Source organism: Hippoglossus hippoglossus, chromosome 18 (assembly GCF_009819705.1).
Source record: "Hippoglossus hippoglossus isolate fHipHip1 chromosome 18, fHipHip1.pri, whole genome shotgun sequence".
Classification (NCBI taxonomy): domain Eukaryota; kingdom Metazoa; phylum Chordata; class Actinopteri; order Pleuronectiformes; family Pleuronectidae; genus Hippoglossus; species Hippoglossus hippoglossus.
In genome coordinates, this window is record NC_047168.1 from 16,177,710 (window position 1) to 16,193,778 (window position 16,069).

General features: G+C 44.1%; 3 protein-coding genes across 3 annotated transcripts in view; all 3 read left to right on the forward strand.

Moving 5' to 3' along the window:
* The first annotated feature begins 758 nt into the window (after positions 1-758).
* On the forward strand, positions 759-2,470 carry si:ch1073-220m6.1. Its single transcript, XM_034569336.1, has 3 exons — positions 759-924; positions 1,327-1,620; positions 2,145-2,470. Exons 1-3 carry the CDS (start codon positions 891-893, stop codon positions 2,447-2,449), a joined length of 633 nt encoding a protein of 210 aa, XP_034425227.1. The 5' UTR covers positions 759-890; the 3' UTR covers positions 2,450-2,470.
* A 4,031-nt stretch (positions 2,471-6,501) lies between these two features.
* On the forward strand, positions 6,502-9,076 carry LOC117752195 (Fc receptor-like protein 4). The gene is made up of 5 exons (XM_034569389.1): positions 6,502-6,592; positions 6,857-7,138; positions 7,607-7,849; positions 8,315-8,458; positions 8,623-9,076. The coding sequence occupies exons 1-5, from the start codon at positions 6,502-6,504 to the stop codon at positions 8,682-8,684; spliced, it is 822 nt and encodes a 273-aa protein (XP_034425280.1). The 3' UTR covers positions 8,685-9,076.
* Positions 9,077-10,383: 1,307 nt separating this feature from the next.
* Positions 10,384-16,069, forward strand: part of LOC117752141 (endophilin-A1-like) — an 8,653-nt gene continuing 2,967 nt past the window's right edge. The window contains exons 1-6 of the mRNA XM_034569331.1: positions 10,384-10,534; positions 14,608-14,676; positions 15,019-15,091; positions 15,175-15,318; positions 15,546-15,679; positions 15,796-15,954. Of these exons, the coding sequence (XP_034425222.1) occupies positions 10,490-10,534; positions 14,608-14,676; positions 15,019-15,091; positions 15,175-15,318; positions 15,546-15,679; positions 15,796-15,954 (624 nt within the window). The 5' untranslated portion in view covers positions 10,384-10,489. The remainder of the gene's footprint in view (positions 10,535-14,607; positions 14,677-15,018; positions 15,092-15,174; positions 15,319-15,545; positions 15,680-15,795; positions 15,955-16,069) is intronic.

The following is a 16,069-nucleotide window of genomic DNA, read 5'->3' on the forward strand; positions in this document are numbered from 1 at the left end:
TTCTTCTATTTGTTTGTTTCACCGGCCAACAAAGCATTTTATTCAAAAACAACATCATAATATCGCCTGATATATAAATATAAAAAATAACTCTAACCCTATAACAAATATATAAAGCACCAAGTTTGAGTTTTCGAGGACGTTAAAGTGTTTTATGTGCCACATTTCAAATGAAAATCCTCTGCTGTTCCATACAAGCCTGATGATAAATATTCAGCATCAATATTGGCGGTGCTGGTTTCTACTGTATCAGCTGCACTGCAAACTGTGGATGTGTCCCTCTGAATACTGGAAGCTCATTGGTCCGACTGCTAATGTACGTCTAAGTGCCTTCTTTAATAAAACTGTTATTTACAATGTCTGCATGTGAGACCAAAGATTTATGTTTGAATTTCCTCCAAACGTAACCAGGCACTTCTCAACATCATTTTGCGTTTGCATTGCAACTTTTGAATTATGGAGCATTTAATTTTGTTAAGTTTTTAACTGCATTTACATTTAAATACCAATAGAAGTACTGAATACTCCTGGAGCTTGTAGTACGACTGTTCTGACCAATCAGGAAAATACATGTCAAAGCCTCGAACATACGGAATAAGGACGAGAGGATCTAATATCACCAGACAGAGAACTTTGGATGAAGGTATCTGCTCAGTTGTATTGAACCACAACACCCCTCAACTTGTCTGTGGAATGAAGATTCCACTATGTGGGTTGTATTCAAATGAATCAAAGTCATCAGCCTCCTTCAGTCACTTCCTGACCTTCTTGAGATGTGACACCTGCCACCACTGCCTTGCTACCTTCATGGTTTGCTGCACCAGCAACTCGCGTTTCTATCAAACCCTTTCACACTCGGCGTCGTCACGTACCAAGACTGAGGATTGAAAATGTTTCTTCTGCTCAGCTGTTGGATTCTTACAGGTAAAATCAATGTAACTTGAATTATGTGCAGTGAAATGTTTCAGTCAGTTCATGTGGCTCCTAAACATTAACGGGAAACCGGGTGTAACACTTATTCAAATGAGGTTAAGTCTTGTTTTCCATTTGTAGTAGATTTTGAGTTAATGCGAGAAGAACTATTTTGTTATTGGACCAAATAATAAAATAGCTCTCAGGTTAATATATGGTCGGTACAACACAACATTTGTTTTCTAACATCTTCATATTGTGCCTTCACATTGAGCTTCACCTTATTTATACATCAATGCTACTACAAAAACATTTGACTGGTCCTGATATGTCTTCACAAAGTGTGAACTAACTTACGTGAAGTTCTGTTGATTTAATTTTGAAGTAATTTACTACCTTTTGTTTTGTCCTCAGGAATCAGGGCAGAGGACACAGCAGTGACACATTACAAAATGAAAAACAGCTCAATATGTCTGAATGTTACAAAACCACCACCATATTTAGGTGGTTCATGGAAATTTGCTGGAATGCTCATTGCCTCTAAAGAACATATGAATCCCAGGTTTGCAAAGAAAGTGGAATTCAGTCCCAAGAATCTCACGTTGTGCATTAAAGGGCTGACTCACACGGACACTGGAATCTATGAGGCCACAATCAACGATCGTAACTTTACTCAATCGACTGAGAAACACAGAGTCATCGTTCAAGGTGGGAATGTTTCTCTTGAGATTCATGTGTTCGTACAGTCACTGACCTTTCAGCTTAAGATTTACTTTAACTGTTCTCAAAACTGTGATAAAACATAATCTGTCATTGTTTTCTCACCATAACTTCTCTTAAGGTTTTCTGTCCACAATAGAATCCCAGCTCCTGAGAAAGGTGTTTTCAATAGTTTACATTTAACCATCAACTCCTCACAGGACGTAACAACAGAATATAAACCACAAACTGAAACGAGATGAAAATAGAATAACGTGAACGGTAACAGGACGAGAATTCAGAGAAGTTAAAATAACATCGAGATAAAAATGAGGAACTGAGCAAGAACATGATTTTCAGATGTAAGTGCAGAGAGTTTCCTGTCGTGGTACTTTGGACCTTTTCTACATATTTACTAATGTTGTATTAAAGACACTGGGATCATACATTTAATGTGGTTATTCTGAAATATTACTTATAACTGGACAGATATGACAAATGATTTACCCAACTGCTCGGCCGGTTGCTTGCAGACAGCGTCCCCAGGCCTGCCGTCCAAGTGTCTGTCCTCCACTCCAACCAGTCTGCAGGACTCTGCAGCACCGCAGTCAACTGCTCCGTGCGGGGCGAGTGGGCGTTGGCCGACTGCGATGAGGACGGCTGCAGAGCGTCTCAGAGGTCGCGCCCAGAGGTCATCAGAATCACCATCTCCGCCGTCAACTGGACCGTCGTCTGCAGCGCCAACAATCACGTTAGCGCCGAGACTGAGTCAGCAAACATGGCAACAGCGTGTAAGTCTTTCTCATCATGTTGTGGAACCCACAGTTGTTTGTCGTAATCCAGATGAATCTTTTGTTACTTTTCATGAAAATGAGAATGATCTGCTGATGATGTGTTTGTGTTTCTTTCCAGGCTTCAATAAACCTGATCCTGAACACAGAGAGGAATCACTACTTGTATTTAAAATAGTCATACTTTGTGCAGTGTGTGCAGCTCTCATTATATTTATTGCTCTTCTGGCTCGGAAGGTTTCTTCAGAATGTAATCACCGTCAGGTAAGCTGCATGACCTTCTATTGATATTTGTCATATAACAATATGAATGGTGTTGAGTGCGTTTTGAATAAAATGCTCTATGATGATGAAATCTAGCTTTTTTACTAAAAGGTGCCGTGTGTAGAATGTAGTGACCTCTAGTGGTGAGGTGTCATGTTGCAACTGAACACCCCTCACCTCACCCCCCCTTCCCAACATGACAGAGAACCTGTGGCAGCTTCAGTCGTCATAGAAACTCAAAAGGTTTCCATGGTCGTTCGAACCGCCGGCACAGATGCTTGTTTACGCCAGGGATTCAAACTGTGTGTGAGTGACACCGCCCACAGCCAGGGGGCAGCGGAGGATGGGGAACGTTGCTGAAGGGTGGACAATGTGGTGGCTTAGAGGTTTAAATATATAAATGTACAGCGTTAATATGTTTCATCAAAGAAGTCGTATCATTTAGTTTCCAGCTCTAGAAACACAGTGCAGGAGGAGGTGTCTTTCCATGTTTCACAGACTAAAGACTTGTTTTGTTGCTTATTTCCAGAGACAGACGTTGGTTGAGGAGCAGCCACAGCCGGAGACCAGAGGCTCTACCTCGTCCTCCAGCCCGTCTGAGGTCGCTTATGAAAACGTGGACGCCACACAGCCCGCCGAGGAAATGGGGGCCGCGCCAAGTCAGGAAGTGGAGACTGTCTACAGCGTTTTACAGGCAGTGGCTCCTCCTCCTGTTGAGAGTGAGACGCTTGGAGAAGCTTCACACTCACTGACGATCACTGAGGAGGAGGCCGGGCCCTCGGAGGTTAACACTTTGTACAGCGTGTTGCAAAAGCCCAAAACTCTGAAGTCACAGCGCCACCAACAGGTCACATGAGACCACCAGAGGAGGTGAAAGATTACGTCTGTCTAATATGGACATTCATGCACTATTCACTCTCTTTAAACTGGAAAACACAACTTTGTACATACACACTTTCTGTGCTTCACTCAACTCAAAGGGAAATAATCCAATGAGCTTGAAAACACTGGAACTTCTGCCACGAGCAACGAACTGACCTGAATGGGCTTCGACCTTATGGCTTAAATATCATTCCCTGTTATTAAACTGAGAAAGGATTTGAAAGGTTGAAATCAAATGAAGTATTTGCATGATTGAAAGTAAGTTAAGATGCCTTGTCTATATATTGTTTGCAGCATTTGAACAACAGTGCTTACTGTACCAGAGACTCACTGTCTTCTGCATGTTTAACCTCGTTGTGAAATAGAATTACTGGATTTAATCTGACAGTTCTCAATAAAAGATATAAAAAAAGACTTTTATAGATTTCTGTTACAACCCACAAGATGTAAAAATACATCAAGGAAAAAGAGGTGATTGCTTTGTGGTCGATTCTACATAAGAGCATCTCCACTTCCTGTCGTACAAAAGTGAAACCAAAATATCATAGATACTGGTGCCACCATCTTTCACCTCATTTCTGCAAAAGGACAGAAACCATCTTGAAACTGATTTGACTTTTTAGTTTGGTTCATGTCCCGTCTGCTAACAAGGAGGAGGCGGAGTTCATGACCTCTCCTTCTGCTGGCCACCAGGGGGATTGAGATGATTTCCCTTCACTTTTGGGGTCATGTCTATAACATGTTCATGCAGGAGGTTCTCTATGTGTTTAAAGTGGAACCTGCATCCACCGTGTGCTGGAGGATTCAGTATCGCTCCAGTCAACATGGGGCAGTGAGCAGCTGCTGAATCAGGTCGGATCAGGTCCACGACACAAACCTACAATACTTTCGTTTGTTAGCAGGAACCAGGAACTCGGTGGAAGGATGTGGTCAGGAACAAAACACCAGATTTCATTTTGGTGTGGATCTTTTTCACTTCCTTTAACATTGTGAGACGAGGGGCTTTTAAATATTATAGTGATTTCTCAGGAAATAGAAAGTCTGTTCAGGGGACTGGTATTCATGAGTGTGTGTGTGTTTCGGTGCAGATCCAAATAAAACTCTGGTTCTACATGTGAGTTTCACGAGGGGACTGTCGGGCCTCGGTGGAGGAACGTGCTCGACCGACTCAGATGATGTGAAACAACTCTATTTCTTAGTCTATCGTTTTATTAAAAGTTACATCCTGTCATATTTGTGTGAAAGGAAGTGTAGACGAGCTGAGCTCAGAAGAGGAAGTTTGAAAAGCTCTTACATGAAAGGTCACTTGAGTTTCTCCTCTGCACCGTGAAGCTTCGTCTCTGCAGAGCAGCGAGGATGGGACGGGCTTCGCTCTGTGGGCTCTGCTGGTTCTGCTGGTTCTGCTGGTTCTGTGAGTTCTCAGTCCGTTTTACTGTGTTCTTCATATTTTCTGTCAAGGTTTGATCATTTTCTAATTCCTCTTCAGCACTGAACATCTTCCTCGGCTGTGGACATGCTGAAGGACATGCTGAAGGTGATTGAACATTCTTCGTCTCTTTGTTTTATTCGTTCAAGATGAGTCTTTAAATGAAGTCACTCACACATCCTCTGTCCTTGTGGCGGCTTCGAGACGCTGTCGTGACCGTCGGGCCACAGGGGGCCCCTCGTTGGCCCCTCGTTGGCCCCCTGTGCCCCGGAGAGTCCCTTACCTTTACATGAGACATGAGGGAGGAAAGACACACAAACTGGTATTACACAATCAAAAAGGACGGTCATGAACTTTTCCGATACGACACAATAAGGAGACACAACTTCTAACTACGGTGAGCCTGGATCCTGCTTCATCTCAAGTGTATTGTGAAGTGTGCGGTGACACGTGTCTCTATGAATCAATCCAAGGCCCTGAGGACACTGTCTCTGAAGCGTTATGCAGCTTCCGTGAACACTATAGATGATTTGAGGAATGATTTAACTATAGAAAGAAATATCTACGTTTCAGATGAATCCAGGGAAGTCATATATTCTTTCATAGAGCTTAGAAACCTTGATGGAAATGGTGAGTTCTTACTGGGGTAAGAAAAATGGAAATTAAGAATTTCATTATTGATAATAAATTGTACAATACAAATTAGCATTACTTGTCAGAAAATATCATCTGTATCAATCAGTATTAATCTGTGAATATTTGTTCTTGTATATATTACAAAAAGAAAACGGTATAAATGAGTTTTATACACGTTCACAGTATAAACTGAGCTGGAAAACGAATCTTCTGTCCAATCACGTCAGCTGATGAGATTATGAGTTAAACCTTCAACGACTCACGGTTGTAATGTTCATGTTAGGATAAGTCACTGTTATGCTTTATTTTACATGGACTTCATTATTTTGTTTCTCCTCATGTCCATATGCTCCTGAGCGTCATGTTACTTCATATACGTCCAAAACATGTGAATATGACCCTGTACAGATTGTGAAATAGATTTATACACATTACATTATACATGTTAAATTAGAAGTTTGTCCCGCGCAGCAGCACTTCTCTGTACGTGTGAAGAGGGACTGACACGTCCCTCCTTCCTGTCTTCTGCAGTACTTTTACTGCTGGTTTACAAGAATTTAAAACTATCTGAATTGTAAATGTTGGTTTTTTTCTGCATATTTTACAACAAAGTAAATGATCTATGATGTATGTTTGTCAAATAAATCCCTCACCTATTGGACTGTCAGTCGTTTATTGGGAATTTGTTGAGTCAATCATCATCAACACATTATTTAGTTTTTTATATTCAATACCTGATCTCAGTTCCTTACGTCGACATTCTTTATATATAAATACTTAAAATGTACATACTTTATATTTACATTCTTTATCTCTGAATACATTATATTGGGGGGGGGGGTAAACTGTCTCTTGGACTGAGGGGGTTTGTCTCCCACACGCTCCGCTGCCATGACGACGGGCCCCTTGCGGCCGCCTGTCAGACAGGACGTCAGTTCGCAGTGGGACATGATGCAGTTCACGCCGCTCGGCCGGATGCTGTGTGAGTACAACCTGACAGCTTCACACCTTCTACTGAACCAGAGTCACTGTTCCACTGCTTCATCTCCACCTTCTGCTGTTGGTCCGTCTCTCTCTCTCTTATACTTCATCTGTCTCATCCTCTTTCCTCTTTCCTCTTTCACTTTGTTTCATTTTATTCTTCACTTCATCCACTTTTTGGTCTCCTTTCCTTCCCCCTGGCTCCTTCCCTTTTGATTCGTTTCTCCTCTTGTAGTCTTCCATTCCTTTCTGTCCCCCTGTGTAGGTGTCCTGTCCCCAGCCTGTCTCCAGCTCAGCCCGGACACTTCTCAGTTCTTCATGTACGACCGCGTCTCCCTGAACTGTGAGGATCCGACCAACTCCAGCAGCTGGACGGTGAGGAGGAGAACCTCGGAGGGCGGAGTCAGGCCCTGCTCCTCCGGTTGGGGCTCCACCTCCTCAGAGTCCACCTGCAGCATCGGAAACCTCTACCCGTCCGACAGCGGCCTCTACTGGTGTGAGTCTGCAGGCGGCGAGGGGAGCAGCAGCGTCAACATCACCGTCACTGGTACGACTCACGTCACTGAGCCTTTAATAAGGATTACATCATTAAGTATTATTAAGGCATAATTCATTTGTTTAAAGTTTGAAGAGAAACTCAATAATGAATCAGCTGACTGATAAAGTCTGTCACAGACGCATCCGTGTTAATGTGGTTTATTCTACAGAAGAAATGTGCAGTTATATTAAAATGTTACATTCAAATTAATTTAAGTTCTATATATTTGGGTTTTATTTAATTAATTTATCATAAATTTATAGTTAAACTGTAAAATATCAGACCTCAGTTACATTTCTTTGTCATAAAGGTTTGATAACGACAACATTTGAATTATTTAAAATGTTGTTGTTATCAAACATATATATATATATACAGGTATATATATAAGTATCCGACATTTTTTTACTTTGTTTTGGGTATCAGTGTATATCTCCAAAAATCCACAGTTCAGGTTCTAGTTCTTATTTTCTCCAGACCGCTCTGTGATTCTGGAAAGTCCGGCGCTCCCGGTGTCGGAGGGGGCGGCTGTGACGCTGCGCTGCAAAGAGACGTTGTCCCACGACCACGTCTTTAACTTCTTCAAAGATGGCCTCCACATCGGCAGCAGCTCCTCAGGGGAGATGAGCATCTCCAGTGTTTCCAGATCTGATGAAGGTCTCTACAAGTGCAGCATCTCTGGAGGAGACGAATCCTTATCCAGCTGGGTGACCGTCCACGGTGAGTCTACCACTGACACAGAGATAATCTGTGAGAATGTGCAGTAACAGAACTGCTTCTCAGATCAGGGGTCGTCACCTTCAGAGGACGAGGTCTGAACAGGAAGACCACGAAGCCGAATCGCTGCTGGACAGAAGAGTTCCCTGATTAGTGTCCCCAGCTCGTGCCCCTCGTTCTTTTGTAACATGCGTATTGTTGATAAATTGGTTGAGTTGACGCATGATACTCAAGTATCCGATGTCTCATCGCTTGTCAGGGCCATTACCTTTTGGAAAAAATGGTTAATCAACGAATCGCAATGAATCCTGGGATTGAATGTGCAGGGGAGGATCCAGCCATTGGACCCTTTGTTTCTCAGGGAGGGAGGAACTTCGAAATACAAAAGTCTAGTCGCGCCGCTGTGACACAATCGGTCTTCACACGAGCCTCTGAAGGAGAAGGTCTGACTTGTTTTCATCATTCCAGCTTCATGTCCACCTTCGTCCTCATGTCCGCCTGCAGCTGTAAATCCACCGTCTGCCTTCAGGCTGATGTGTCACCTCCTGGTGGGAACGCCTTACCTGCTGGCCACCATCTTACTGGCAATCATACACAGAGACAGGAAGAGAGGTGGGTGCTTTCACAAGCTCATTATAACTCATCAGATCAGGACAAAACAAATCACCAAAAGTAATGACGTTTAATAATGGAAACACAGAAAGGTTCAACTGTGACGAATGAAGTTTCATTGTCTTCTGTCAGAGAAACTTCTAAACTGATGTTTGTTGGTGCAGCAGCTCGGACACTTGCAGAGAGAAGAAGCAGCAATGATGTCATCATGGAAACCCCGGCATAGCCTGGAAACAAGTGGCCAAGAAATTCTGCTCCACACGAGAACCTTGGTGGGAGAGTCAGTCCCGATCAGTTGAAGTTTATCTGCAGGGATGTGTGAGTGAGGGGTCAGCACAGATTGTGGGTCGGCGGTGGTGAGATCCAATTAAAAGTAGGTGAGTGTCATTTCTCAGAAGCTAAGAGAGGATGTTGTGCGATTTGAAATCCCACAAACAGGCCGACAGTCAAAATAAAACCACATTGAATTTGAACAGAAGTAAAACGCGTGACCGCACTGGAAACAGGAGCAGCTCTGTGGCTCCACTGACCTAGATGTTGTGTTTTGTATCGTGGTTGGAAACCGACTGAAGTCTCTGTTCTATAACTGAAATAAACCAAAGTGAACTGAGTCTCTCACGTCTGTGCTTCATATACAGTCTGTAAATAAACACTGTTTAAATAACACCTAGTCTTTAGGATTTAGTCAAGCTTCTTCTGCTAATCTCCCCTCTGGTTGGAACAGGTAGTGCAACGGGTTCAGGCCTTTGAAGAGTTTGACTCCAACAACGAGGAAATCGTCCCGTTTTCAAACGTCGTTTATGATTTATACGAAGTTTAATCCCTTCGTCTACTGAGGCAATAAAACACGTCTGTGAATTTAAATACAGTATTTGAGCTTTAAAACATCATGAGATTCACTAGATTTGGTTCTTTCCATTTACTGAATATATATATACACTGAATATATATATATATATAATTCAGACAAGTATCTTATCAAATTAATGAATTATATTTCACACACACACACACACACACAGGAACACACACAGGAACACACACACAGGAACACACACACACACAGGAACACACACACACACACAGACACACACATTAATACGTTTTTTTGTTACGTTATTTTATTAAAATCCTTATTTTTGTTTTCTAATTGATAGTTTAATATCAATCTTGTCATTATTATTGTTATTGTTGTTGTTGTTTTTATTGTGAACCGGAAGCAGCACAGCCGGATGTCTCGTGCTCTGGACCCGAGGCTCGTGAGTGGGTGGGAGCGGGCCGCGCAGTGACGTCATGGTAAACGTCATCGATCAAAGATCGTTTGTGTTTGACAGACGGAGGTTTCTGTTAGTTTTTTAATATTTATTTTCATAGTGGGACTAAAATTGTAAAAGATTTGAGGAATATTTCTGATGATTAATCCTCATGAATCCATGAAGGTTTCATGAGGACATTCACTGGACTTCTAGGATATATATATATATATATATATATAATAATAATAATAATAATAATAATAGTGAAAAATAAATGATACAAAAATCTCTCTCTCTCTCTCTCTCTCTCTCTCTCTCTCTCTCTCTCTCTCTCTCTCTGTCTCTCTCTCTCTCTCTCTCTCTCTGTCTCTCTCTCTGTCTGTCTCTCTCTCTCTCTCTCTCTGTCTCTCTCTCTCTCTGTCTCTCTCTCTCTCTCTCTCTCTCTGTCTCTCTCTCTCTCTGTCTCTCTCTCTCTCTCTCTCTCTCTCTCTCTGTCTCTCTCTCTCTCTGTCTCTCTCTCTCTCTGTCTCTCTCTCTCTCTCTCTCTCTCTCTGTCTCTCTCTCTCTCTGTCTCTCTCTCTCTCTCTCTGTCTCTCTGTCTCTCTCTCTCTCTCTCTCTCTCTCTCTCTCTCTCTCCCTCTCTCTCTCTCTCTCTCTGTGTCTCTCTCTCTCTCTCTCTCTCTGCCCCCCCCCTCTCTCTCTCCATCGAGCATCGTCAGTTCACTGAGCGCAGTTGCTCCATATTCAGAGAAGAAGAAACGTAATAAACGGAGTGATGTCTGTCGCAGGGTTGAAGAAGCAGTTTCATAAAGCTACCCAGGTAACACTGTGCGCGGGTGTGTGTTACAGTGTGTGGATGTTCCTGTGTGTGTTACAGTGTGTGGATGTTCCTGTGTGTGTTACAGTGTGTGGATGTTCCTGTGTGTGTGTGTGTTACAGTGTGTGGATGTTCCTGTGTGTGTGTGTGTGTGTGTGTGTTACAGTGTGTGGATGTTCCTGTGTGTGTGTGTGTTACAGTGTGTGGATGTTCTTGTGTGTGTGTGTGTGTGTTACAGTGTGTGGATGTTCCTGTGTGTGTGTGTGTGTGTGTGTGTGTGTGTGTGTGTTACAGTGTGTGGATGTGTGTGTGTTACAGTGTGTGAATGTTACTGTGTGTCTGTGTGTGTTACACTGCGCGTGCACGTTGTGATGTAATATTACGTAACAATGTGTGTGTGTGTGTGTGTGTGTGTGTGTCTGCAGAGCTGATTGGCTGTTGCTGCATGCAACTGGGAATTCCCTCCATCATCCCTCTATCTCTCCATCCTTCTATTATCCCTCCATCATCTCCATCCCTGCTTCTCTCATCATCATCTCTCTTTCCATCTCTGTATCATCCATCCTTCTTCATCTCTCTTCTTTCCTTTTCCCCCTCATCCCTTCACCACAAGTCTGTTCCTCTATCATTCCTCCTTCATCCCTCCATCATTTTGTCATCTTGGTCTAATCTTTTTTCACATCCTCTTTCTTTTTTGTCCCATTGTCTTGTTTTCTCTCTCTCCTTTGGGTTAGGGTTAGGGTTAGGGTTAGGGTCCATCCCTCTATCATCCCATTTGCTTTGTTTTCTTTACAATGCCTCTGAACATCCATCCATCGCGTCTATTCTCATCTCTTCATCAAATAATGTATCTTCTTTTATGATCATGTTCTCTACATCCCTCCCTTCTTACTCTTCATCCCTCCATCATCTCCTTATCTTTTTCATTATTTCTTCATTCCTCTAAAAATCCCTCCATCATGTCTCCATATTCTTCCATCATCCCTTTCTCTATATTATCCTCCTCTCATCCCTCTATCATGCATCTGAAGACCTTCCCTTTACACCTTCTCTTTCCTCATCCATCATTGGTCTCATAGCCAGTTCTTTTCTTTCCCTCCATCAGGTAAACAAACCTTTATTCCCTTATGCCATAGATAAATAAACGTCCCAAACTGTCGACTCCAACATTAATGTGTTTCATCAAACTACAGTCAGAGAATTTAGTTCACAGCTCGAACACATAAAGTGTCAAGTGTCTAAAATACTGATCCAATTAGAAGATGATTTTTCTTCCACCGCTGAGTTTAGTTCATCATCAGCAGCGACTCGTCTGATTTGTTTTGTTTCTCAGAATCTGTTTCCTGGGTTTCGTCTCTGTGTCGGTGAATTCCTGCACGTTCTGTTGCTTTGGTCTGTTTATTGATCCCTGCAGGGAAACTGGGTCAGTGCAGCCGAGCAGGACGAGAAACAAGGAGATAAGAGAGACTGAGAAACGTCCAGACCACAAAACAAACCAGGGATTTACCTCAAGACACCTACAGGGGGCGACAGAGGTGCTACAGAGACGTGTGCATGGCACAGACTGTAAATAAAAACAAACGTAGACTCCGGGGAAACCTGTGTTCTCTAGAATGACCAACAGAGGGCGACTCCACTGCTTGGACACCACAGTGTGAATGACAGCTAGTACTGTCCAATGTGTGCAGGAGGCCGGTGTAGGTGGGCGTGTCCTCTCAGTCAGAATATAACTTAAACCAGGACACCTACGTCAGGGTTAGCGCCGCCGCCGCCTCTGATCAAACACGTTTTTCTTTTGATTCCTCCTGCTCCTCTGAGAATCTGTCACCTGATCACCATGAGAATCAATATACCCCCCCACAGTGTCTTCGTCTTCGTCTCTATCGTTTGTTTCTTACAGGAAAGGGTCACATGACGGGAGTGTGACCAGTCGTAGCTGATCAGACCTAATCAGGAAACAGATGTGGGGCGTCGTCATTTTCAAAACACCACCCCAGAAAAGAGTGGTGTGAGCGCCAGGCGTAACCATAGCAACAGAGATATGTTTTAAAACAAAGTTTGACTCCTGACACACAAACGACCCGTCACATCGTTTCACATCACACAGCTTCTTCGATCTCGTCATCGACATTCGCCAACACCGCGGCTGATGGCGAGGAAGAGGACGGGTCAAAGGTCAAAGCAGGGCTGTGCAACATTACACCTGAAACCTGGAGCTGAGCAGCAACACACGGGTTCTCTCCCTCTGCCACTGCGTCACGTGCACTCCCCTCAAGGGCCATCAATTATTGAGCGAGCCAACCAGAGCGGAGTGTGTGTGTGTGTGTGTGTGTGTGTGTGTGTGTGTGTGTGTGTGTGTGTGTGTGTGTGTGTGTGTGTGTGTGTGTGTGTGTGTGTGTGTGTGTGTGTGTGTGCTGCTCTCTCACTGCATGTGTGACTGTTGTTGCCGCGACAACACTGTCCCCCTGAACTGAGAGGGGTGTGTTTCATCAGGAAGCAACAAGAAGAGATTGCTCACCCTTTCAAAATAAAAGCACAGTTTGGCAGCTAAAACACAATGTGTGTGTGTGTGTGTGTGTGTGTGTGTGTGTGTGTGTGTGTGTGTGTGTGTGTGTGTGTGTGTGTGTGTGTGTGTGCGTGCGTGCGTGCGTGCGTGTGTGCGTGCGTGCGTGTGTTTACACAAAGAGGGCGAGTCCCTCCTCTTTTGTTGTTTTTCTTTCTTTCTCTCACGTCCCCTCCTCCTGTTTCCCCCTCTCTTGTTGTTGTTGTTGTTGTTGTTCTTCTTCTTCTTCTTCTTCTTCTTCTGATCACTTCTCTGAGGATCAGATTGTTTCACACAGAAACGAGTTGCTTTAAACAAATGTCGTAGTTAAGACATAATGAAACGTCTAAGTGGAATGGACTCATTCAGATGTTTCTGTAGCAGAGTTGATGATGTGGATGAAGCTTTATGAACATTTTTCGTGTTTGACGTCATGTAAACGTCTCTCTGGTGATTTCTCGCTCTGAGTCGTTATTCCTCCGCTAAATGAATCTGCCAGGAGCAAATAGCTGTGAGTCTGAACCTTACGATGTAACGAGAGACGTCTCTGTTATCGACGGTGATTTATAACATGTGATGAATCGTGTTAAAGCTGCAGCGACCACTTCCTCTCAGATAAGAGTTCCCGCTAAACTCGACCAATCAGGAGTCAGCCTCAGCTGTCAATCATGACGTCTCTATAAACTTTAAATATTTCAGAACTTTCAAAAAGAAAGAAAGTGAAGTCAGATTAAGATTCAGATTAAAGGAAACGTGAAAGGGTTATGTAACAGTGTGTGTGTGTGTGTGTGTGTGTGTGTGTGTGTGTGTGTGTGTGTGTGTGTGTGTTCTTGGAAACATGAGGACCTAGTCAGATCCCTGTCTCCATGGCAACTGCATCTCCCTCCTCATCTGTCCATCCTTCTCTTCTTTCTTTCCTGCTTTTAAAAAAAAAAATTGTTCCTACATTTTCTGGTCACTGGTGGATCATTGAACGGGCCCCGGCACACAGGGGCCCCCGAAGGGTCTGGAGGCCCCTGAAGGTCTGGAGGCCCCTGAAGGTCTGGAGGCCCCCGAAGGGTCTGGGGGCCCCTGAAGGTCTGGAGGCCCCCGGAGGGTCTGGAGGCCCCCGAAGGTCTGGAGGCCCCCGAAGGGTCTGGAGGCCCCCGAAGGGTCTGGAGGCCCCTGAAGGTCTGGAGGCCCCGGGGCCGGAGCTCAGACTGTCAAAGAGCTCAGTTAAAAGACACAAAATGAACACAAACAGATGTTCCCACAAAGAGACACACATCAACCACAGAGAGAAAAGTCCATGAAGAGACGACGACAAAGAGACAACACAAAGCGTCACGTGTGCTTTTCTCTTGCAGCAGGTTTCAGAGTTCGACGTGAACAGATCGACGGAGACTCTGTGTTACTATCCTCACTTCATTCTGTCAAACACAAACTTCCTCTTTCTCTGTTTCATACGTTTTCCTCTGCTTCGCTTTCATCTCGTCTCTGCTGCTGGTTTGAAGACGTCATCGTCACCTGTGTTTGTTTTTGTGTCGGATCACAGAAAGTCAGCGAGAAGGTCGGAGGAGCTGAAGGAACCAAGTTAGACGATGACTTCAAAGAAATGGAAAAGGTACAAATCTGTTCATTTACACAAGATTCAAAATGAATCGAGGGCTTGCAGCGCTGAAGATGGCTGATTGGTCGATAACTCTGTCATTATATCAACTTCAGGAGACTTGCATCAGAAACACTCATACATCAGTAGTCCTCTTACCGCCACCTGGTGGAATGGAGTGGTACAGCATGTCATAACGACTTCCCTGTCTTTTTTTATTGGTTTCACAGAGATGAGTTGTTGAGCAGCTGCAGGAAGTTGTCTCATCCCTCAATGTGATAAAACTAAATATCTGCATCTGATCATCGTAACGTACGTTAGAGTGTTCGGCATCACCTGACGTGTTTCCCTCTGCAGAAGGTGGACATCACCAGCAGAGCGATGCTCGACATCATGACCAAAACTACAGAATATCTCCAACCTAACCCAGGTCAGTCAAACACAAACATGTACGAGACAAAAAGAAACGGTCGGTCTTTACGTCATCACTTGTTTGTGTTTTCATCTCTGAAGCTTCCAGAGCAAAGCTGAGTATGATCAACACCATGTCAAAGATCCGCGGGCAGGAGAAAGGACCTGGTTACCTGCAGGCGGAGACCGTCCTGGGCGACGCCATGTTGAGGTTTGGACGGGAGTTAGGAGAGGAGTCCTGCTTCGGTAAGGAAGATACGACGGTTTCTGCAAAGACCAGTCAGAATAGAGATTTGAAAAAAATTCGATCAAACCGACGCCCTCAACGTTACAGACGCAGATTAAACCGTCTCCGAACCCAATAACCAATCTGTTACCACTTCCTGTTTCAGAACCGTTTAGTTCTTGAACTTCCTCTTCACTATTTTCCCGATTTTCCATCCCTCTGTTTTCCCTTCATGCCGTCCTCCCAGGCCTGGCGCTGATGGACGCTGGAGAGTCGATGAAGGAGCTCGGGGAGGTGAAGGACGCTCTGGACATGGAGGTCAAACAGAACTTCATTGACCCGCTGCAGAACCTCCACGACAAAGACCTCAAAGAGATTCAGGTGAGTAAAACCCCTGATAGCAGTCACCTGATGCCGCTGATTGAGAACGGTGGGAACAGAGATGGAAGCTGTGGAGTCGTACACACCAGCTCATGGTCATGCATGCATGTCTGCAGCATCATCTGAAGAAGATGGAGGGCCGCCGTCTGGACTTCGACTACAAGAAGAAGCGTCAGGGGAAAGTCCAGGACGATGAACTCAAACAGGCGCTGGAGAAGTTTGACGAGAGCAAAGAGATCGCAGAGCAGAGCATGTTTAACCTGTTGGAGAGCGACGTAAGAATGCTCTCATGTCATTTACGCTGTGAAGTAGAATGAAGATGTTTTCACACATGAACTGTGTAAAATGTTGTCTGGACGTGTTGTGTAGTTGGTGTTTGTGAAGCAGCAG

Coding starts and splice junctions, on each gene's coding strand:
- LOC117752195 (XM_034569389.1), top strand. CDS start 6,502: ATGACGACGGGCCCCTTGCGGCCGCCTGTCAGACAGGACGTCAGTTCG. Junction 6,593..6,856: donor GCCGCTCGGCCGGATGCTGT/GTGAGTACAACC, acceptor CCCCCTGTGTAG/GTGTCCTGTCCCCAGCCTGT. Junction 8,459..8,622: donor ACACAGAGACAGGAAGAGAG/GTGGGTGCTTTC, acceptor TTGTTGGTGCAG/CAGCTCGGACACTTGCAGAG.
- si:ch1073-220m6.1 (XM_034569336.1), top strand. CDS start 891: ATGTTTCTTCTGCTCAGCTGTTGGATTCTTACAG. Junction 925..1,326: donor CAGCTGTTGGATTCTTACAG/GTAAAATCAATG, acceptor TTTTGTCCTCAG/GAATCAGGGCAGAGGACACA. Junction 1,621..2,144: donor ACACAGAGTCATCGTTCAAG/GTGGGAATGTTT, acceptor GGTTGCTTGCAG/ACAGCGTCCCCAGGCCTGCC.